General features: G+C 37.3%; 6 protein-coding genes across 6 annotated transcripts; 2 read left to right on the top strand and 4 right to left on the bottom strand.

Moving 5' to 3' along the window:
* Positions 1–3,693, top strand: LOC104757541 (conserved oligomeric Golgi complex subunit 6). The gene is made up of 9 exons (XM_010480292.3): positions 1–562; positions 657–764; positions 872–939; positions 1,560–1,683; positions 1,783–1,929; positions 2,143–2,397; positions 2,479–2,763; positions 2,857–2,988; positions 3,077–3,693. Exons 1-9 carry the CDS (start codon positions 140–142, stop codon positions 3,572–3,574), a joined length of 2,040 nt encoding a protein of 679 aa, XP_010478594.2. The 5' UTR covers positions 1–139; the 3' UTR covers positions 3,575–3,693.
* LOC104757542 (pentatricopeptide repeat-containing protein At1g31790) lies at positions 3,651–5,195 on the bottom strand. Its single transcript, XM_010480293.3, has one exon. The coding sequence runs from the start codon at positions 4,958–4,960 to the stop codon at positions 3,734–3,736; it is 1,227 nt and encodes a 408-aa protein (XP_010478595.2). The 5' UTR covers positions 4,961–5,195; the 3' UTR covers positions 3,651–3,733.
* A 129-nt stretch (positions 5,196–5,324) lies between these two features.
* Positions 5,325–8,985, top strand: LOC109124772 (protein LUTEIN DEFICIENT 5, chloroplastic). Its single transcript, XM_010480295.3, has 15 exons — positions 5,325–5,864; positions 6,023–6,239; positions 6,353–6,424; positions 6,523–6,633; positions 6,725–6,916; positions 7,021–7,182; positions 7,261–7,356; positions 7,448–7,549; positions 7,639–7,671; positions 7,751–7,831; positions 7,912–7,994; positions 8,081–8,212; positions 8,285–8,345; positions 8,436–8,501; positions 8,643–8,985. The coding sequence occupies exons 1-15, from the start codon at positions 5,632–5,634 to the stop codon at positions 8,787–8,789; spliced, it is 1,788 nt and encodes a 595-aa protein (XP_010478597.1). The 5' UTR covers positions 5,325–5,631; the 3' UTR covers positions 8,790–8,985.
* LOC104757543 (formin-like protein 14) lies at positions 8,933–15,727 on the bottom strand. The gene is made up of 18 exons (XM_087496348.1): positions 15,416–15,727; positions 14,959–15,082; positions 14,135–14,838; positions 13,819–14,040; positions 12,141–13,627; positions 11,829–11,949; positions 11,452–11,523; positions 11,150–11,248; positions 10,932–10,973; positions 10,773–10,853; positions 10,638–10,688; positions 10,475–10,556; positions 10,301–10,395; positions 10,086–10,157; positions 9,876–9,992; positions 9,669–9,737; positions 9,503–9,569; positions 8,933–9,407 (listed from the first exon to the last, which is right to left on the bottom strand). Exons 2-18 carry the CDS (start codon positions 15,029–15,031, stop codon positions 9,223–9,225), a joined length of 3,639 nt encoding a protein of 1,212 aa, XP_087352474.1. The 5' UTR covers positions 15,032–15,082; positions 15,416–15,727; the 3' UTR covers positions 8,933–9,222.
* A 2,799-nt stretch (positions 15,728–18,526) lies between these two features.
* On the bottom strand, positions 18,527–20,252 carry LOC104757545 (acyl-CoA-binding protein). The gene is made up of 5 exons (XM_010480296.3): positions 20,180–20,252; positions 19,713–20,080; positions 19,067–19,184; positions 18,868–18,930; positions 18,527–18,737 (listed from the first exon to the last, which is right to left on the bottom strand). Exons 2-5 carry the CDS (start codon positions 19,722–19,724, stop codon positions 18,661–18,663), a joined length of 270 nt encoding a protein of 89 aa, XP_010478598.1. The 5' UTR covers positions 19,725–20,080; positions 20,180–20,252; the 3' UTR covers positions 18,527–18,660.
* A 175-nt stretch (positions 20,253–20,427) lies between these two features.
* LOC104759598 (inactive FRIGIDA-like protein 2) lies at positions 20,428–22,029 on the bottom strand. Its single transcript, XM_087496350.1, has 2 exons — positions 21,444–22,029; positions 20,428–21,412 (listed from the first exon to the last, which is right to left on the bottom strand). Exons 1-2 carry the CDS (start codon positions 22,012–22,014, stop codon positions 20,568–20,570), a joined length of 1,416 nt encoding a protein of 471 aa, XP_087352476.1. The 5' UTR covers positions 22,015–22,029; the 3' UTR covers positions 20,428–20,567.
* Between the last annotated feature and the right edge of the window lie 1,092 nt (positions 22,030–23,121).

Raw genomic sequence — 23,121 nt, forward strand, 5'->3', positions numbered from 1 at the left:
TAAATTTCTGAGTTTTCGACCCGTAGAATCATTTCAGATCCGACCGTTCTGCAAGAGGAAGATCACCAGAGATCGAAGAAGAAGAAGAAGAATGCTCGAAGATCGTTTGTAGAAGAAACCCGAAAGAAGCAGACTAACAATGGCGTCGACGGTGGGATTAGCACCGGGAATTTCTCGGAAGTTGAAGAAGGTATTGGAATGTCGTACGGATAGTCCGGATCTGGTGGCGTCGCTTAACGCTTTATCCTCTTTCTACGACGAGAACAGTGCTCACGCACGGCGGAACCTCAGATCGACGATCGAGAAACGAGCGCTTCAGATCAACAGCGAGTTCCTAAGCGCGGCTGATTCGACTCAGATCGCCTTGGATCGTGTGGAGGAAGAAGTGAATGCTTTAGCTGATTGTTGCGATAAGATCGCGGCGGCGCTAAGTAGCTCGGCCGCTACCACTAGCGATATCATTAGTACTACTGAGAGGCTAAAGCAAGAGCTTGAGGTCACTACTCAGAGGCAAGAGATCGTTAACTGTTTTCTTCGTGATTACCAGCTTTCGAATGAAGAGGTGAGTGAGCTCTTAGCAAATCATTAACTTGATGGTGATTAGATCTCTGTAATGTGAGATTGAGTGTTGATTATTTGATGCAATTTTTTGGCAGATTAAAGCGCTTAGAGAAGATGAATTGAATGAGAATTTCTTCCAAGCGTTGTCACATGTTCAGGAGATTCATTCCAGTTGCAAATTACTTCTCAGGACGCATCATCAGGTGAGATTTGCCATATTTTCACTGTGGTTTCGCAAAATGTATGTAGTTTTAGTGCAAATTGGATCGTTGTTGTTAGTATTGAGTGTATGGGACGTTTGTGTATGCAGCGTGCTGGCTTGGAACTGATGGATATGATGGCTGTATATCAAGAAGGAGCATATGAGCGCCTTTGCAGGTACATATCTGTTTCTTTCTTATAAAGTAGAAACTTTGTGTTTGGATATAGCATTGCTAGTTTGGAACCTAGATTGTTTGGTGTATCCTGAACTTCTCCACAAATCACAATGTCCCTTTATATATCCGTTTTTTTCCAACAAGACTTGTTGGCAGAAATTTAGTGTTTGGATTTAGCATGAATCATTGCGGAATATGGAACTTAGATTGTTTGGTGTTTCGAACTTCTCTACAATGATTCTTTACACTTGTTAGTTTGCTTTTGGCTGTCTAAGTCGTGCTAGAGTTATGCATTACGTATGTAGCTTGGGAAGAAATATGTTAGTTTATCCATACCGAAACATTTTGTCAAACTATATAGAGGATCATAATAATTTGGTATATTTCAGATCCAAAAAATTGAAACTTGCATTGGGTGAATGGAAACTCTTTTCATGAAATATAGAAGGATGATTTATTTCGGAAGTAGGTTTACCTTTTCTAAATCCGCCTAGGGGCAACAGGAAAACCCAGGACCAGCCCTGCCAAGTTGAAACTACACTGAGTCTTTTTTGTTTTTGCTGTGAGCTTATATAGATATTCGAGATATGAAATATAACTAAACAAACCTTGATCTTCTAGGTGGGTTCAGGCTGAGTGTAGGAAACTGGGTGATACAGATAACCCAGAGGTGAGTGAGCTTCTGAGGACCGCTGTTCGCTGTCTCAAAGAAAGACCTGTGCTCTTCAAATATTGTGCAGAGGAGGTTAGTCTTTCGACTTCACTGAAGTTTGGTCTTTGTTGAACTATTATGATATGGGGCATGTAAGCCTGAGCTCCTTATGAACTATGTCAAATCATCCAGGTAGGAAATCTGAGGCACAATGCATTATTTAGAAGATTTATTAGTGCTCTTACACGTGGAGGACCTGGAGGAATGCCCAGACCCATTGAAGTTCATGCTCATGACCCCTTACGATATGTGGGTGACATGCTTGGGTGGCTACATCAGGTTTGTGACGACATTTCTTCTCCTGTGATCCCCCATTTTATCCTCATGCTACTGATTTCAGAATGGTTGTTTGTTTGCTACACTCAACAATAGATATAGTATATTGGTAACTGTCAGATCAAGTGTGTGAATTGAGTACTGGATAATCATAGACAAGATTAAATATCGTGTTGTCGTTTTTTCTTTCCTAATGTGATGTTGTTTTGCTTGCAGGCTTTGGCATCAGAAAGAGAATTGGTTCATGCGTTATTTGATATAGACGCAGCTGACCATAAATCAACTGCAAATAATACCTCTGAGAATGATGCCCTAAAGGCAGCAGAATCAAATTTTACATTTGTCCTGGATAGAATTTTTGAAGGAGTTTGCCGCCCATTTAAAGTGAGAGTCGAACAAGTTCTGCAGTCACAACCAAGTCTTATTATTTCTTATAAACTCACCAACACATTGGAGTTCTACAGCTACACTGTGAGTTTCTATTTAACCTCTGAGAAATTTTGACCTTTATCGCTCTACTATATTCATCATTGGTTGCTTCTCACCTTGCAGATCTCAGATTTACTTGGGCGAGACACTGCTCTTTGTAATACAATCGGGATGGTGAAGGATGCTGCACAGAAAACCTTCTTTGACATTCTTAAGACCCGAGGGGAGAAACTTCTACGATACCCTCCACCTGTAGCTGTTGATCTCTCTCCTCCTCCAGCTGTCCGAGAAGGAGTTTCTCTAACTCTTGAGATAATCGAGAATTACAACAGCATGATGGTTTCCGCTTCAGGAGAAAAACCCGCTTTTGATCCCGTCCTCTCTGCACTACTCGACCCAATCATCAAGGTAACTGAAAGTAGAAGCAAACTTATAGTATATGTTGTCCATGATAATCATATCAAATTGAAGCAAATTTCTCAACATTCTCAAATCCTGCAGATGTGCGAGCAAGCTGCTGAGGCGCACAAATCGAAGAAGAGCGGCCTACCCAGAAGAAGCAGAACAAGTACTGACTCAAGCCAGTTAACCTCAGTGGATGCTCTACTCTCTAGCAGCCCATCTCCACCACAGGTATCATTCGCCTATACAAAACCGTTACGGTACATCAATGTTCTTAACCCGAGAAGATGTTCCTAAGTTTCATTTCTTCTTTTTGCAGAACAATGAAACACCCTCTAAAATTTTCCTCATCAACTGTCAATGCGCGATCCAACAACCATTGCTAAGACACGATGTTGCGTCCCAATACGTAACCAACATAGGATCAATGATCGAAAACCATATAAACCTCCTTGTCCAGAATGAAGTTGACACACTACTCCAAAAATGCGGGCTTTCAGACAAAATGCAAATCTTTCGCTCTTCCACATCTGAATTTCCCTTGTCTGAACGACAAGACACGTCACCCGCGATGCTATCCGAATGCCTCAAGGCGTTCTTCGGCCTCGTTTTGGGAAGCGAAGGCTCTCTTCCTGAGTTTGAGCAGATACAAGTCCCTAAACTCAGGTCTGAAGCTTGTGTCAGGGTCGCTAAAACTTTAGCTGAAGCGTACGAAGTTATATACCAAGCTGTAACAGATCAACAAAATGGATATCCAGATCCGAAATCTCTCGCCCGACATCCACCAGATCAAATCCGAACCATTCTTGGTATATGAATATGTACGCTTCTTCTTTTTTCCAGACATCGTACGAAATCAATACTTGTAAACCAAACCAAACAATTGATTAATCTGTTCGTCTAAATTCTCTTTTCTTATATATATAGATATTTACATATCATGTTCTTCATTTTCACTATCTACAGTTTGGTAAATCTAAAAGTGGGCATCGTTCAAAAGCATGTCATGTGATTTGATACCAGTGGCTTTCATCTGATGGAGAAGCTTAATGGCTTCAATGTAAAACCCATTCTGCATATAACCCGCGACCATGGCGTTCCAGCAACTATCACTCGTCTCATCTTTCCTACTCTTGAACACCTGTTCTGCCTCTTTCACTTTCCCATACTTCCCATACATCTCAATTAACCGACACTGGATCAAACAATCAGACTCAACCCCGAGCTTTATAGCATTCGCATGCACTTGTTGCCCGCTTCTCCCACCGTCACTCACCCATGTGCATGCTTTCAAAACATTAGAGAACACTGAAACGTTCTTCTTGACTCCATGCTTAACCATTTCGATGAAATCACGGATTACTTCTTGAAACTCCCCTTCTCTGTAATCATTAGTAACCTTGGCTGCCCAAACAACAGTGTTAGCATTGGAGAGCTGGTGTAACACAAGATTAGCATCTTCCAAACACCTGAACTCTCCGTAGAAACGTATCAAAGAACCAGAGAGATAAGAATCTTCGTCGTCTATAAACCCTAGCTTCTGACACAACCCGTGAACCTGCTTCCCTAACGCCAAGTCTCTGCTCATAGCACACGCTTTCAAAACACAACCCATAATCCAAGAAGGAATCTTGAAAGCACCATTCTTAGAATGTTTCAACATGGAAACAAAGAGCAAAGCAGCGTCTTCGTAATCACCCGTTTCAATACAACCGAGGAAAACAATCGCCCAGGAATGAAAATCTCTGTGAGGCATTTTATCGAACATCTGGCGTGTGATATCCAATCGCCCACAAGACACATGCATCAGAAGAAGACGATTGATAAAAGTGGTCGTGGGTCTTATACTAGACTTCAGGATATGCACTTGCAGCTCGTAAGCTCCACGTCGATCGTTTTCTCTGGCTGATTCTTTGGCGAGGCAAGAGTAAAGGTCTTCGTTTCCAGGTAGAGAAAGCGAATCCATTAGTCTGAGAATATCGGAAGTTGAGCAACGTGGAATTGACTTTTGCGTCTGGATCTGGGGTTGTTGTATAACCACGACTGGCTCTGATTTCTGGCGTTTGGGTTTCCTTAGCAGAAGCTGAACATCGAAGTTGGTTCTGACGTCGTTTCCTACGGTTCGTGCTGTGGAGTTGTTGTAGTTGAAGGAAGGAATCAGAGATGGTGGAGATGGCGGTAATGCTAATTCCAAAGTTCTCATTTTTTTTTGTAATAGGAGAAAAAAAAAAAACTTGAGAGAACTTTTAAAGTTTGAAGATTTTGTATTTACAATCGAGAAATCGTTGGTTTTTTTTTTTTTTTATCTAATCTCAGAGGAACTGAGAAGAGCAGCTCTTTATAATTTGGTTTCCAATTTTTGTGTGTTTTTGAAATTAGAGAGACTAGAATTCTACATTTGTAGAAGAAGAAGATGATGATGATGATGAAGAACAAAGCGATACAAAAAGACAAGCCGGTTCGGTTCAATCTCAAATAATATTAGGTCCGGTTTGTTTTGTGGCGTAACCGGCTCGATTTAAGATATGAAAGTTAAGTACGCGCAAATTAGGCGCGTTAATATCACTGCCACAAAATTTGTTTTGTTGTCGTCTTTTTTTTTTTTGTGGTTCGCAGGTGCGTGTGTCTTTCTTATTATTGTGTTTAAGGAAGGTTACTAATCAAAATAAAATCTCTGGAGTTAGGGGACTAACTAATAATAATGAGTGTACAGCTCTTAATAAAAGAGATAATGAGTATACGTTAGTAAAATGCACACGTGTCACTTCTCCTTCTTCTTCTTCTTCTTCTTCTTCTTCTGAAGCTTCTTCACACACTGAAAAAATTTCGAATTTTGTTTTCATGGTTTTGAGTTGTGTGTGATTTGAGGTGTTTATGGCTATGGCGTTTCCTCTATCGTATAATCCAATATCCGTTAAACCAGTAACGTACTCTCGGAGATCGAACTTTGTAGTTGTCTCTTCGGCGGGTTCTAATGGAAGAGATCCTTGTGAGGATAATTTAGTTCCTAATGGAGGTAAAAGCATCGATAAGCTTCAAGAGGAGAAGCGTCGTGCTGAGTTGTCTGCTCGGATTGCTTCTGGAGCTTTCACTGTTCAAAAATCTAGGTGAAATAAATCAAAACTCTTTCTCTCTGAATTAAAAAAAAAAAAAAAAACAAGAATCATGGATTAGAGATTTGAGTTTAGTTTCAGTAATCTCATCCATGATCTGATTTTGACATATATATGGTTCTTGGTTTGTCTTTGTTTGTGTTTGTACAAAGTTTTCCATCTACAGTGAAGAGTGGTTTATCAAAGCTTGGAGTTCCAAACAATGTTCTTGATTTCATGTTTGATTGGACTGGCTCTGACCAAGACTACCCCAAGATTCCGGAGGCCAAAGGCTCGATTCAGGCGGTCCGGAACGAGGCTTTCTTCATCCCTTTGTATGAGCTTTTCCTTACTTATGGTGGTATTTTCAGGTTAACCTTTGGGCCAAAGGTTTGTCATTTTCTTGTTTTTCTTTTGTTTCTTTTAGCTAAAGAGTTAAATCAGTATTGGTCTTTTTAAGGATAATTATGAATCTATTTCATTTTTTTTTTGTGTGTTGGTAGTCGTTCTTGATCGTCTCGGATCCTTCTATTGCTAAGCACATATTGAAGGACAACGCTAAAGCTTACTCCAAGGTATATATATGACCAGTAGCATTACCAACAATTATACCGATGAATATGGTTTAGAGTGTCGTGCTTTACCTTATACAAATCTACTTGTAAAATCTTAGGGGATTTTAGCTGAAATTCTAGATTTTGTCATGGGAAAAGGACTCATACCAGCTGATGGCGAGATATGGCGTAGAAGAAGGCGTGCCATTGTTCCTGCATTGCATCTTAAGGTAACCAACCACTTTGTCAAAAAAAGTATGATTCTTTTAATAAGTTGAAAGATATAAATCATTGTTTGCATTTTCTTTCCTTTTTATATAGTACGTAGCAGCTATGATTAGTTTATTCGGAGAAGCTTCAGATAGACTTTGCCAGAAGCTTGATGCTGCTGCATCAAAAGGGGAACAAGTAGAGATGGAATCACTCTTCTCTCGTTTGACACTTGATATTATCGGCAAGGCCGTTTTCAATTACGACTTTGACTCCCTAACTAATGATACCGGTGTCATCGAGGTTCTCTCAATGATTACATTTTCTTTACAGTTTATTTATTTACCTTTGTGTGTGTTTGTTGGATCAGCTTAGGATGAAAAGATTTTTGTGTTCTCTTTTGTTAGGCAGTTTACACTGTTCTAAGAGAAGCTGAGGACAGAAGTGTTTCACCTATTCCTGTTTGGGACTTACCGATTTGGAAAGATATTTCCCCACGTCAGAGGAAAGTTGCTTCTTCCCTCAAGTTGATCAATGACACACTTGATGAACTGATCGCAACATGCAAGGTATAACTCGGAGTTAAAGTCCAAGAATTGTGCATAGCTCCTTTGGATCCTCATTACATTTGTTGTCTTCTTACACAGAGAATGGTAGAAGAAGAGGAGTTGCAGTTTCACGAGGAATATATGAACGAAAGAGATCCTAGCATCCTTCACTTTCTTTTGGCTTCAGGAGATGATGTAATAATATAGTCTGTTGTTTTGGAATCCAATAGGTATCAGCTTCAACGGATCTTAAAATGATATGTGTTTCTTCCCAATTTGTTGTCAGGTCTCTAGCAAGCAGCTTCGTGATGACTTAATGACAATGCTTATAGCCGGACATGAAACATCGGCTGCAGTATTAACATGGACCTTTTACCTTCTAACAACGGTAGAGACTGGACATTATCAACCTAAACAAAAGCAGATGATTTGATTTGCTCCCAAATTTTGTTTATAACTTTTGTTGGTATTGTGCAGGAACCTAGTGTAGTTACCAAACTCCAAGAAGAGGTATGGATATACATCATTCTTGCAAATGGTCTTACAAGAACATTCACATGTTAAAAAGAACTGTTTGGTTTTATTTTAGGTTGATTCTGTTATTGGGGATAGATTCCCAACCATAGAAGATATGAAGAAGCTGAAATACACTACCCGAGTCATGAATGAGGTAAAAAGGCAATTGAATTTACTGGTTGAGAAAAACAAAGATCATTGGTTTTTACCTTTTTTACTTTTAATGTTGTGCAGTCATTAAGACTATATCCACAACCACCAGTATTGATACGTCGGTCTCTAGAGAACGATATGCTTGGACAGTATCCCATAAAAAGGTCACAAAAAATTCAACATTGTGGTTTTCGTTTTGACAAAGAATGCTTTATGTTCTGATAAAAGATTGTGTTTGAAAAACCAACAGAGGAGAGGATTTCTTCATCTCGGTTTGGAACCTACATCGAAGTCCTCTTCATTGGGATGACGCGGAGAAGTTCAATCCCGAGAGATGGCCTCTAGATGGACCAAACCCAAATGAGACCAACCAAAACTTCAGGTAAAGCCTTTTTTGCTTGTCACTTCTCCTTTGATTATAATTTTGATTAATATGGGGAACTTTTTTCGCCAGTTACTTACCTTTTGGTGGAGGACCTCGGAAATGCATAGGTGATATGTTTGCTTCTTATGAGGTAAAAAGTTATTTCACATCAATACTTGTTACATATGATACGAGTACATGCTTCAGATGTTCTTGTAGTGACAGAAATCTCTGTTTGTAGAATGTGGTAGCAATCGCAATGCTTATTCGAAGATTTAACTTTCAGACTGCACCAGGGGCTCCTCCGGTATAGTCATCAGCAAACCCCTCCTGTTCAATCTCAAAACAAACAGATATATTTTAAAACTGAGCTAAGATAAAACTCGAAACGCAAACTGAAATATCACTGATGATTAGTTCGTTTCTCGAATTTGTTGTGGATGGACAGGTGAAAATGACTACAGGAGCTACAATACATACAACAGAAGGTTTGAAATTGACAGTGACAAGGAGGACAAAACCTCTCGACATACCATCTGTACCAATACTTCCAATGGATGCTTCCCGAGATGAAGTTCCCTCTGCTCTGTCTTAAGTCCTCATCTTTGCAAAACTGAAAACAAAAAACAAGCTCAACTGAAGAAGCACAAATCTTGTGCTAGAACAACAAATGTAGACTTTGTTATAGAATTGACCAATGCTTCTGATTATTTCTCTGCACTATGTTGTGCAGACAAGTAAAATGTAAAACATTTATTATTCTTTGGAAAAAAGAAATGTTTTTCTCTGCACAGTGATGATAATATAACTTTTGGATTTTACAAAAGTTCCATAGTTTCTAGGACATAAACACGAACCTCTGATATTTACATCAATGGAGTGATCAGAGATAAAAAAACACTTCCATCTAACATCATAGAAGTTGACTACTTCGTCTCTCGTTCCGTATGTGCAACATTGACTCCTATAAAACAAAGCTTTTAACGATCCGAAATCTTCGGGTCATCAGTTAAAAGACCGATGTTTGTTCATGTTCTATGTCTCTGGATCTGCTGGATAAGATCGTTATCATTATCAGAGCCATCTTTCTTTGTTGCTGACTTCTCCTTTATTGCTTCTTTCTCCAGTTTCTTCTTATCAGCCTCGGCTTGTTTTTCATTCTCCTCTCGAGATTTGATGAACGTCTTCATGAAAAGAGTCAGAATCTTGGTCACTGCAGATGGGAACAATGGTCGGATTAGAAATGAATATATGCACTTGTCCCAGAATGGCTTTAGACAATCTAGAAGAAGAGATTTGTGCATGTACCTTGCTCGAAAGGACATCGAGCTGGATCCTCACCGAAGTAGTGAGACAAAGAATCTGCATTTCTTCCCTGTGAATTACAACATATAGCAATTATTAGGATTGGAAGATGAGTTCGAATTGCTTGTCCCAGAAGGGTAAAAATAACTGAGGAGTTGTTATAACTCACCACTTCTGAATATAACGAAGCAAGCGTCTTCACTTCCTCATCAGCGGTATCAAGAAAATCCTTCAAGACCTGAAACATAAAGTAATCTCATCTGAAACAGCTACAAACATTTTGTGGTTCTTATCATTTGCCAATGAATTAACTAAGATGCACATTCCTGATACCCATATGAGCAAACTAAAAACACATTTTCACTGTGTAGCTCACCTTCCGGAAGCCCAAAGAAATGGCACCATCATTTTCTGAAGCCATAAGTTCTTGCTCAACCTTTTCAAGGCCTTTAGTCGCCGCTTGCATTTCTTCAGCCAAAGTTTTCAATTCAATCTGCAATATTCAGAAACAATAAGGGAAAATGAGAAGGCGGAAGCTCATATTGCAAGTTCTAGCATCTACCACAAGGAAAGAAACAAGCATAACCTTCGATGCAGCTTCTAAGTGAACAAGGTCATTAGCAAAATCCAGCAATTCTGGCATTTTCTCACCAACAAGCTAGACAGTAAAAAGGAAACAAGGTATAAATTTCATCTTCACACAGCACCTTAGGCAAATAACTGCATTTACAGTATGATGCACTTCTAGCATGCTCTGAAAATACTGAGATTAGAAAGAAAGTCAAGTGAGGCTATTTCTACCTTGCATAAGTAATGCATCAAAGTCATTTTGTTATTTTTAGCACGAGTATCAGATAATTTAAGAAGACTGTCCAGTTTGAACCCCACAGCAGACCCTGTAACACAAAGGCACTACATCACCAACATACTTTAAGAAAAATCATGAAACTGGAAATCAATAGTAAAACATGATACCTCTCGCAGTTCCCTGATTTAGAGCATTTCCCAGTGTTAAAATTGTTTGCATAATTTGACGCAACTTTGCAGACTCCTTCACCTGGTACATGATAATGAAACTTAATTACCAAGATGGAGATATATATTGCCATGACTTAGACGATCTCACCCTCCACTATACCTCTTTAGTAGCAGCGTTTATTATATTTAGGCAGCTTTTTAACTCGTCAACCTGAAAAGAACAAAAAAACAACATCGATTACAATATGTCTTAAGACAGGAGCGACCAAATTCAGAGAGAGATTCACTTTTCTACCTGAGAAGCAAAGGTTATCTTAAAGCCAAACACTCGTAACTTTGCTTCAATACGTGGAACCTTCATTAATTCCATGAAAAACTGGTACATATGCAAGGTTAAGAGTCAGAGCACAGATGGTATACAAGTATCATCCAACGCTTTAAGAACTGGACAAACCTGTTCACACTTTCCGAGCATTTCCTTGTCACCAGTATAATTCTGAAACAAGAACAACATGATTTAGCTTCAGGAAATACGGAAGTGTTGAAAGGAAAAAACTCAACATGATCTTTCTTTGGTTTTAATTTTTATTAAGCTTACTGTTTATGAAATAGTTCATAAGGAAAAGAAAGAAGGCTTTCGAAAGAAATATGAAAATTAAACTTTGAAATTACCCTCAACATTTCCATTTCCTCCTTGGTCGGGCAAAATTTGATGAGATTTTCAACCTGGTCGATGTCCAGAGCTGATGAATCTAAGGCTAGAACTGCACTCTAAGATAAGAAAAGGATTTGAAATTCTCAATATTAGAAATCTTGTTTACATTCATTGAAAAGAGATGAAACTATACAAAATGTTAGATAAAGATATGTGTAAGCACTAAAGAACAAAACATGTATGTTTATGACAACCACCTTTCATTATTGTTACAACGCCAAAATGATGAGCAGAAAAGATACTCAAAGCAAAAACTTACAAGCATATCTGGTAGAGGAATCTTTATTTTCGTCAGCATTATTTCACAGTTATTTGCTCTTCGCAGGTCAACCTACAAACACAGAAAAAAAGGTTAGAACTGAAAGATAAGGAAACTAAGAGGCAAGAATCGTAATCAGTTGTATTAGTTATAGAGTACCCATTTGAGGGAATAAGTGCCATTTGCAATGTCTATCATTTGTCAACTTTTTCTAGTAGCCAAAGTTAACCTTAGATCATCATATAATTATCTGGTTATTGCACACTATATTAGGTGATACCTGTTTAATTGATCCCCTCTTAATTTTTGGTTTATAAAATGTCATTTACATCTTATAAATGTTATATGTATACAGAGGTGAAATTGAGATGCCTTACCAGTTGAACTTTCTCGGGTTTGCTGATACTAGAACCCCGGCGACCTGTGTTTTTCTTAGCTGTGGTATCTGAAACTGCAGAAAACAGACTCTCGAGCTCTGATATATCTATTTCAGGGGCCCTGTTATGAAGATTCGTAAAAGTCATCGTATTAGTTCAAAGAAAAATAGCAGCTAATGGGAGACAAGCAAAACTGCAAGACAGAACTGGAACGACGGTTGACTTTTCTTTCATCCATCAATTAAATTATTCAGAGACCATGAATGTCAAATTAAAACATAAACAAGACGGAAAAACAGAAGAGGAACCCACCGTTGTTGATTTTCTTGTTTCTGAGTATCAGCCCACAAACTACCTTTTGCTGGCCGAGTAACCTTAGACCAATGCAAAGGTTTTAGCACGGTTTTCTTAGGTACAGCAATAGGAACACTCACGCCACGGCCTCTTCCAAGTCCTGATGAAGCTCTGCCCCTTCCTGCAGAAGGAGGTGGCGGTGGTGCAGTTGAACCTTTTGCTCCCAGTGGTGGTGGGCCACTACCTGTACCACGACCCAGCCCTGGTGGAGGAGGAGGAGCAGGGGTCTTGGATAGAGGTGGTGGAGGCGGAGCAGGGGTCTTGGATAGTGGTGGTGGTGGAGGTGGAGGCGGAGCAGAGGTCTTGGATATTGGTGGTGGTGGAGGTGGAGGCGGAGCGGGGGTCTTGGATAGTGGTGGTGGTGGGGGGGGAGGGGGAGCACCCAACTTTTTAGATGAAGGAGGAAGTGGCGGAGGAGGTGGTGGCTTAGGGGCATTTGAAATATTAGCCTTAGGGGGAGGAGGTGGTGGCGGTGGCGGTGCATATTTAACAGCAGGAGTTGCTTGAATTGGAGGAGGTGGTGGTGGCGGTGGCGGTGCATATTTAACAGCAGGAGTTGCTTGAATTGGAGGAGGAGGTGGAGGTGGAGGTGGTTGCGCCTGAAATTTATTTCCTGTGCTCCCAAACGAAGGTGGCAGCGGTGGCGGTGGTGGTGGTTGAGCTGAGGGTGGAGGAATGCTTCTAAAAGGAAGTGGCGGGGGAGGAGGAGGAGGTGGTGGTTGAGCTGAGGGTGGAGGGATGATTTTAGAAGAAGGTGGCGGAGGAGGAGGTGGTGGTGGAGGGATTTTGTTGATAGGCTGACGTAATGTTGTCAAGGGATCTATATTGCTGAAACTAGTGAAAGGAAGTGGTGGCGGAGGGGGTGGCGGTGGGGGTTGGGGTGAAAATGAGGCTGTGCTCGTAAAAGAAGGAGGAGGAGGCGGCGGTGGAGGTGGAGGTAGAAGTGTGACATGAGCAACGGAAGACGGTGGATCTGAGGGAACAGTTAAAGGGTGGACACTGTCTTTCACTGGAACTTCTTGCTGCTGGTGACGAGAGAACTCATGAGATTCCTCTGAAGATTCACGAGCAACAGATAGAGGAATGTCGTATGTCTCATCATTATCAAAAGGTATACGAATGTGAGGTCTCTGAATGGCATCAAAACCTTCATCTGAACTATCAGCGGCACTAGATGTGTTTGTCTCCTCCTCGGAATCAGGGGAATTAAAATAGAAACTCCCTTTTTGTCGAAATCTTGTAAACTCTTTCGCATCATTTATGGCAGCAAGTTGTTTCAGCAACCACAACGCAGCATCATCTCCATTCTCAGCCAAATCCACACCGCTAAAAAGTTCTTGAACTCTAGAAAAGGCTTCAATGGGCAATCCACCAGTCTCATCACCATTTACTATCGGGGTTGGAACTTTCTGAGGCGCGGCATTCTCAACTTCTCCAAACAAGACCTGAATGCATAAAGAATGGAGTCATAACAAGCACATGAACAGCTTAATATGAGTATGGACTATCTTTATCCAGCCATCTAAGGTTAGTCATTTTTTGTGTGTTTGTTTCTACTTTCTGCACCCATATTTTCTCATATCCAACAAAATTACTATCATATAAAATCAAAAGAGATGGATAAAAAGGTGCATACCTCTGCTCGAAACCCTTTTGGGTAATGATCCTTGGCCTCCCAAAGAATATCCAAGTTGTCAGAGTTCAACATTAGTATGTTGGACCTGATAAATGCAGTATTGAACATCACACGAAACATCATAACCTCTCGTTCTGGATCTAAATCCATATGTACACACTCCAGTACAACATCTCCTTGAACCCAGCATTGGATGTCAATCTTGATAACGTCACATTCTGCCTGCAGCCATATTGTACAGATTTACGTTACTCAAAAGAGTGATACTTTATAAGAACTGATTTAAAAGAAATCATAAAAACAAGAACACACCCACCTGTCGGTAATGGCGAAGGGGTTTTTTCTTATCGGACATAGAATACACCATCTCCGTGGAAAGACCAGATGTGCTACTATAGTTTCTTCCAAAGATACGTATAATCGGTCTGCAGCCATGTTGAGAGTCAAAGTTTGGAATAGCTCGAATAATAATACAATCCAAGGAAAGAGCTCTTTCAGGAGGTGGCCACTCAGGATTTATGTTTCTCCTTGCTACATACTGAAGATAACGCAGTTGAGACGGGAACGGATTTAACGGTGAGAGAAGCTGCAAGAGACCCTTGGGAGCCTCTCGATGCACAATCTCAAGAGTTCTGCGCTCACCACTGTGAACTTTCCTGAAAATCAGAAAACTAGCAAGAATAAAAGCCAAAAGTGGCCAGCCTCCTCTTTCGCAATGAAGAAGAATCACATCCTGACGATTCCCACGAGCAAGCCAACTCTCACAGACACGGAGAAAATGCTGAATCAATGATAAAGGGAGCAAAGGGCAGCCTTCATACTGCCTCGGGTACTCAAGAACCGTAACATCATATTCACAGAGAGTTTCAGCAAAGACGCTCTTTTTCTCCCCTTCTCGGAAATTGAATGCTAGAAAAGACGATTCCGGGAACTCTTCGTGTAAATCGTTGATGACTTCATGTAGAAAGATCTGATACAACCCATCCGCCAACACCTCAGTGCAAAAACATGAATCAAAAACTGTACATTTCAACACACAGATTGGCTAAATCAGATGTGCAAAATCAAAAGAAACTAAAAACAGTAATCAACTGAAATAGCTCTCTCATTCATGATTAAAGAAAAGGAATGGTAAGTTACCATAAACTCTATCAGCAAATTCAAGCAACCCATCTGGTGGTCTCTTGTAAAAGAACCTACTTAATAGAGACATTTAGGCAAATCGGCAGATAACTACTATGCTTCGATCAATAACCTCGAGAACCTGAGAAAACAAACAAAGCCATTCGATAAAATCAGCTAAGTCGAAGCTATGAGTAACCAAATCAAATCACCATCGAAAACGAAATGCACAAAGAAAACGAAGTCTCACAAATACTTTACTCGATTCTTTATGGTTTATCAAAGTCAAAAGCTAATCGAATCAACCAAAAATAGGCAAAATCCCCTAAAATTACAATCAAATTGAATGTTAATCGAACATGATCTTCGAATACGGATGGTTTTTGAGGATATGCGGACACTGCGACTTCACAGAAACCCTCAAAATTAGGGTTTATAAGAGCAGAAGAAGATGATGATGATAACGATGAGTTACCTTATTAGAATAAGAAGAGTAGGGGGAAATTTTGCATAAACCGATTCAGCTGAAGCGGCGAAGGCGGCGGAATTGCGGCGGAAAGGCTCCGGTGGAGAACACAAAGGATGAAAATCGGGGAACGTTTGGTTTTTTTCAAATTTTGAAAAATAGAGAAAAAATTGTTTAAAGGGGAACAGACGACAACATAACCAGACGAATCGCTTTTTCGGTTTATTTTAAAAAATTTCCCAGTTCTTTCATGTTATTAAACTACTAAAAACTAAAAAGTAGTGCTCAATCGAATAATATTCAAATTAAAATTTGTTAAGTTTTCTAATAAATCTTTGTGTGGATTACATTTATGATAATACCATAATGTATATATTTTTAGTAATGTTATTTTTTTTATTCTGGTTTTCTGATTCAATATAAATAAGGATTTCTAATAAGAATTTGAAAATTATTAAATAGCACATCGCATTAAAAAAAATATATATATATTATCTGAATGTGTGTACCAAGTTTGTTCATGCATTTTTGACAATTGTTATTTACGTTCGATGGACGTTAGATCGATATTAAGATAATATAGAATATATTAGCAATATAAATTATATAATTAAAAAATAAATTTGTAATTGTTCTTAATTCATTTTAATGGTAATCAGTCGTTTTAGAAAAATTTAGAAATATCATTTGATTTTTTTTTTTAATTGTCAATATGATAAGTTTGCTTCTCATAATTTAAACATTGTAATGCATGAGATAGTTTATCATTATATCACTGGTTTTAATCTTCTTCTTTTCATCATGATTTTGTTAACAGAACTTTGATTGTGATATAAAGACGACACTAACACAAACAATTAGGTTATGTTCAATGTACAATCATTTTCTACAAAAGTTCCACATAAGAGGTTTAATGTACAACCAATAAATAATCATAATCTATGATCTCCTACTTCATAAATATTATTGATTTTCATCATCTACCAAATTATAGCCTTTAAATCCTACTATATTAATTGAGAAGTACAAATATAAAACTAGACTTATAATGTGTAAAATTTACATTGTCATGTCATTGGTTTAAAGTCATATTTTTTTTTTTTTAGTAAGAATAAATATATTAGACTAGCAAAATCTTTTAAATAATTATTAGTTTCCAAAAAAAATTGCTTTATCTCTATAATTATGAAAAAATTACTAATTAATTTATAATCCTATCAGAATTTTAAAACTAAGATTTTATATCTAAATATACAATTGATTATTTTTAATAACTATATTGAGAAAATTTTGTTAAAGTTTTTAATTATGATTCATTTACAAATTGTTTTGAATTATCATATAATACATATGGTTAATAAATATATAGATTTTTCTGCATACGTAGTGATTTAAATTTTTTAAAACAAAGATATATTACTAAGTCTATGAAGGAAAATATGTGTTTAAATATTTCACAAATATGCGATTGATAAATTAATAAATTTACCGTTTATTTAAATATTTCACAAAATAATAATGCAATACAATAAACAAAATAAAAATATAATATACATCAAACAAATTAAAATATTATAATATTTTAAAATAATTTGTATTTTGAAACAAAATAACTTTTTTAAAAAATATAGAGAATTTGTTAAAAATGCCCCTTTTGATATACCCCTTTTCAAAAATACCCTATTTTTTGGCCATTTTTATTTATGCCCTCATTTAATTTTTAATGACCATTTTACCCTTAGATGAAAATTATTTTATTCAATAAAAAGAAAAACAAAAATTTCCCGCCAAAAAATTTCCGACATATTTTCCCGCCAAAAATTTTTCAAAAAAATTTTCCCGCCAAAAATTTTTTTGTCAAAAAACTTTTGATAAAAAATTTCGAAAAAAAAAACTTTCCCGCCAAAATTTTTCCCGCCAAAAAAAATTTACAAGGTTTTTAAAAGGTTTTTATAAGGTTTCTACCTTATAAACACCTTGTAAAGGCTTTTACAAGATTTTTTAAAGAGTTTTAAAAGGTTTTTTAAACAACTTGTAAACGCTTTTACAAGATTTTTAAAAGGTTTTTAAAAGGTTTTAAAAGGTTTTTAAAAGGTTTTAAAAGGTTTTTAAAATGTTTTAAAAGGTTTTTAAAAGGTTTTTAAAATGTTTTCAAATGGTTTTTAAAAGGATTTTTAAAAGGTTTTTAAACACCTTCTAAACCCTTTTACAATGTTTTTAAAAACCTTGTAAAAGTTTTTATAAAATTTTTAAAAGGTTTTTAAACACCTTTTAAAAGCATTTACAAGGTGTTTAAAAACCTTTTAAAGCATTTACAAGCTTTTTAAAAGCATTTACAAGGTTTTTAAAAGCGTTTACAATGTGTTTAAAAACCTTTTAAAAACCTTGTAAACGCTTTTAAAAGTTTTTTAAAAGCATTTACAAGGTTTTTAAAAGGTATAAATTTCAATATTTTTGGCGGGAAAATTTTTCGATTTTGGCGGGAAATTTTTTTTTTTTGGCGGGAAAAAATAATTTTTTCGGGAAAAATTTTCGATTTTGGCGGGAAAAAAAATTTTGGCGGGAAATTTTTTTGGCGGGAAAATATTTTCGATTTTGATGACTGTACATTCTTGCTGTCACTCAAAAAGGGTAATTTGGTCATTTTGTATATAAAGAGGGGTAGTTTTAAAAATCGTCAACATGAAGGGGTATTTTTAAAAAGAGATATGGAAAAAGGGGTATTTTTGAGAATGCCCCAAAAATATATAATAATAATATTTATTACTATATTATAACTTTTTGAAAAATGTTAATCTGTACCTTATAAAACGGGATATCTCATAGGTATTCGAACACTACAAAACAAAACGTCTAATTCTCAAATATAAACCACATACAATTTGAACAATTCTGCCACGTTCCTTTTTCCAGCTTTTGTCTTATATAAAAAAAAACACCATAACCTCTGTACTAATAAAACAAAGTTTTCTATTGAATGTTATGGACTTCGATAAGCTTCATCTTCAATTCGATAAGATCATATCAGGGACGGACCAAACACCATAACCTATGGTTTTAATTTGCATCGTGATTCTTCGTTAAGACCACTATGAAGCATTTTTAAGAGATGAAGACGAAGGTCACACAAAGTAGAGAGATTTATATAATAAAAACACGAGAGCAAGAACAAGTCTTATGCAATGTTATTTGAAGCTTTAAGATAAAATAAAAGCAGAAAGACAGATTTGATGAATCACACAAATGTTCGTTCATCAGGTTGAAGCAGATGCTTCCATGAGTTGCTTGACCTTCGTGATATAGTCACCCATGGCATCTTCCGTTGATTTCGCTGGAATCATAAACAAAAACCAAAGACAACGACAGGTCAAAACTCGGTTTCCGGATGAAGTACAAGAATCGCTACAAGCAAATTCAATATGTGTGTTGTTTTTAACAGGTTCATCATTTGAACATCTTACCTTCAACGGCCTTCCAAGCATCCCACTTGGCTCGTTCCTTCATGCTGAACATTCCAGGACGACCTTTTGAATCAAGTCAAAAAGAAAGAATTGTTGATAACATAGCAAAGCAAACCGCAGGATCTGATCATGATGAAGCTTCTTAAGGAGAGAATAAAAAAAATAAAAAAAAAAAGAAGAGAGAGAGTGAGATATTAACTGGTGTCCACTGGCCCGACTGTGGCTTGCTTGTAGAGTCCGTAGAGGATGAGCAAGTCTTCGTTAGATGGAAGAGTGGTGAGCTTCTTCACTTCCACAGCGTGCTCCTCGAAATCCTCCTGCAGATATATATATAAATTTAAACCAACAATATTAGGAGAAAAAATCTTAATCGCATAAAACACCATTGGGATACTATAAACATACAGTATGTGCTAAAGAGACTTCAAATCAAAAACAAAACTCAACACTATAAACAACAGATTCAAATCTTTATTACCCGTCCCTCTAACAGTTATAAGAACAGAACTTGGACAAGACCATACAGATCAAAAGCTTGATTCAGTAAAACTGAATAATTCAATTCCATAAAGTGATCACACAACCTTCAATTTTGCAATTGATAAAGCTTTTTAATTGATCATTCCCTAACTCTTTCTCCTCTTTCTAATAATGAACCGAATACAAAGAATCACGAAATAAGGAACATAATCTGGGATCGAACAAGTCTACACTTAAAACAGTAAAAATCTCAATCGAAGAATCCAGAATTATCAAGAAGGAGAAAGACAAAACAAAACTAGATCGCTGAGTATAAAACCCAAAAAAAAATCGAGATCAGTTTGGTAAAATGGATCTGAACGTACCTTCAAACCCATGATGAATAATAGACGTATGAAGTTGAGGAGAATTAAAATCAGCGTAATAATAATCAGACGGAGAAGACGAGGACGACGCGTGAGATATATATATATATATATATATGGGAGGATACCTTTCCAGACCCATAACTACTAAATATATATTTTTTTAAATGAAATAAATCTCCCTTAGAGATATACACTGTACACGTGGATTCAGGCACTTCGTTGATTGGTTTATTCCCATCAATGTTGGTACAACTGTACATTAAAGAAGAACATGTTCTGTTTTTTCTTTTCTCATCGAACATGTTCCTTCTCCAAATTGCTTAAGGCATATCCTCTCCTCTTCTTTTTGTTTTGCAAATTCTATTCTAAATAATATACACGAAAAACTATTTTGTTTACCAAGTTTTCCTTTCAAGTTTAGAAATTCAGAAACGTAGCCATTAATAATAAACCAAAACACCTACTAGATAAACTCCACTGTGTTATATGAATCGTGGCAGATTATAAGAATAAAGGAAGGATATCTTGGCAGATTACCTACCAAATCAAGGAAGATACATGTAAGATCAATTCATTAAGACCATTACTCCACAAGAAAACTATACTAATAAACGTATGAAGTTAAGGTTAAAATTATATAACACTGTACAATCAAGGCAAAATCCTCTGTAATCCACTTCCGCAGGCAAAAAAGGATCAATTTGCTCTTATATCATCACAAAAACAGCGACTATATCAAGTGTTATCTATGTCACTTGATGTTCTGTACTGAACATCAATACACATAGAGCATAGATCTCTTCAATCTTAATATCGCTTGCATTCGTATGATAAATCTTACCAATGGATATGCTACTGAGAATAGTACGGTGGGTGGTATTGAGGTGGCATCCCATATCCACCATAACCAGTTTGCTGCTCAAAGTAGACAGGTTGAGAAGCTGGACCTGGTACTGGAACCGAGCCAAATGGCGCCAATGGGTTGCCATACGGGACAGCAACACCAGGTAGCATTGAGCTCGACAGACCATATTGGTTCACTTGTACACCGTGGCTAGGATTAGGCAAAAGTGGCGGTTGTTGCTGACTCAAAGGTGGGACTGTCAACTTATATCCCGTAGTTGCACCATTAGCAACTCGAGGACGCTTATTATCAACCTGTTGTTGCGGTTGTTGGGTATTATTAGCAGGTGTGGTGAACTTAGTGGCACGCCTCCTCTGAGCTTTCTGATCCTCCAACTCCTTAACGCATTCTTCTAGTTTCTCTTCAACAAACTCGGATTCAAGGCTTTTCTCTTTGACAACTTTGATCACAGTCCTCAACGCACTCAGCTCTTTATCAGTAGCTTCGTTCTGTGCCTTGAGAGAGTAACTCCCTTGAGCACAAACTCTCTTAGCAGCTGCTCTCGAATTCTTCAAACTAGTTTTCAAAATCGAAACTGGTTCGAATTCACCAGTCATCTCATTCTCATAAATGAATTTGACAGCAACAAGTAATCTCCCAGTATGCAACAACTTCTTAATCAGCTCTGCGATTTTTTTCCTATCTAACCCAATCTTCTTAGAGATCGTTGTCACTTGTTTATACTTAGAGATCAAGAAAATGTAATCACAAAGCTCCTCGTTACTAAACAGAGACCCCAATTCAAAAGCTGCAACCAAATGCAAAAACGCTAACGCTTCTGATGGTTTGTTACCTATACTCGATTTCCAATTATAGTTTGTTACCTATACTCGATTTCCAATTATAAGCAAGAGTCCTAGCTCTTTCTCTCAAATCATTCGTGAGATTCGCATTGATCTCAATCAAATCTTCCAATAACAAAACGAAGATCCTTCTTAAACCGATCGAGGAAGACGACGACGAGAAGTGGTACGAACCTTCGATCGCGTCTAGAACCAAAGCTGCTGGATTCTCTGAGCAACGAATCGCATCACGAAGCTCTAGATTGATCGATAAACGCTTCTTCGAATTATCAATCATGTACTTCCCCAAACCTATTCCGTCGTTCTTCTCACAAAACTTTCTCAATTCCGGCCAAACGAGTGATGTCTCCGCCGTTGCGGTTTCGATTTTACCGGAATCGGGAGGAGGCGCGGCTGATTGGAGGAGACGGAAGCGGTCGAGTAGTGAAGACTGGAGAGAGGAAAAGTGAGAGTCAATCTCAGACCATGAGAGGTTGAAAGATGGTGAAAGAAGAGGTCGGTGAGCTTGGAGATCGTCGAAAGCTTTCTTCAGATTTTGTTTCTTCTCGTCGATTTGGTTAATCGATGCGCCGATTGATTCCGGCGCCTTCATAATCGGAACCCTAGATTTCTATTGCTTCATCCGCGGCTGTATTGGTCTTGTTCTTTTACAATCTCTCTTCTTCCTCTTCCTAATGCCGCCGCCGAGCGAGTAATTTATTTTCAAATATTAAATATTTATGTCCTTGTTCAGGTCAGTTATTTCAGTTTTAGAATATTTCGAATATTTTTACTACTATACAAGTATTTTTTCAGCATATTTAATAAATAAATTCTTATTTTCTAATTATTTACAATATATGTCATTACCTAATTTCGAAATCAAGGTAAGGTTTTAAGAAACAAAAAAATACATCTACTTAACTAAAACGTAAAAATGTGATTCTTCTTTCATTTTTATTTGTTTTATATTTAAATTATTTTAAATGTTTATATAACAAATTTAAGTAATAAAATTTGTAATTTTTTCTGCATTTCCAACACATCATCACCAGGGGCGGAACTAGAAAAAAATAATAGTCGGTGCAGATTGCTCTTAGGTGGAAGAGAACACACCTCCTGTGACCAATTCTAGAGCAAACTCTAACCATTTTGCCACTTTTCTTACTTTGCCTAATATAAAAAATTTATGTATTTCTATACTTATTAGGGGCAACTGCCACCACCAACCTCAACGTGGGTCCGCCACTGGTCATCACGATAAGATCCACTCATACGTTCTAAGTCCAAATAAAATCTCGATGCCACTAGAGCATCCAAGAAGATGATGGATCATTACCATACACATTAGTATATCAATTAGACGGTTGAGATTTACCAATAAGTTCTTCTACATTTCTAAGCAAATTAGAGTACAAAAATACCAAAATCAAAATCGAATTTTTTTAAAATTCAAACGATCAAAAATTGTAAATTGAAATTGAGAGATAAAAGAGTGATTAAAAACGTGGTGACTGTTGTTACTTTTACTAATGGAGTAGCATCCAAGAATTTCACGATTTCCACCCTCCTAAATCCCAATAGAGTCCTTTCACACACACAAAAAAAATTCTTTCTTTGACCTATTTTACTGAAAAATTATTAAATGAACACATACTAGAGTGAGATTAAAGTGTAAGTGAATGATTGGGTACAAATATTGTACTTGTGATAATAAACA

Source organism: Camelina sativa, chromosome 17, assembly GCF_030686135.1.
Source record: "Camelina sativa cultivar CO46 ecotype springtype chromosome 17, ASM3068613v1".
Taxonomy (NCBI): Eukaryota; Viridiplantae; Streptophyta; class Magnoliopsida; order Brassicales; family Brassicaceae; genus Camelina; species Camelina sativa.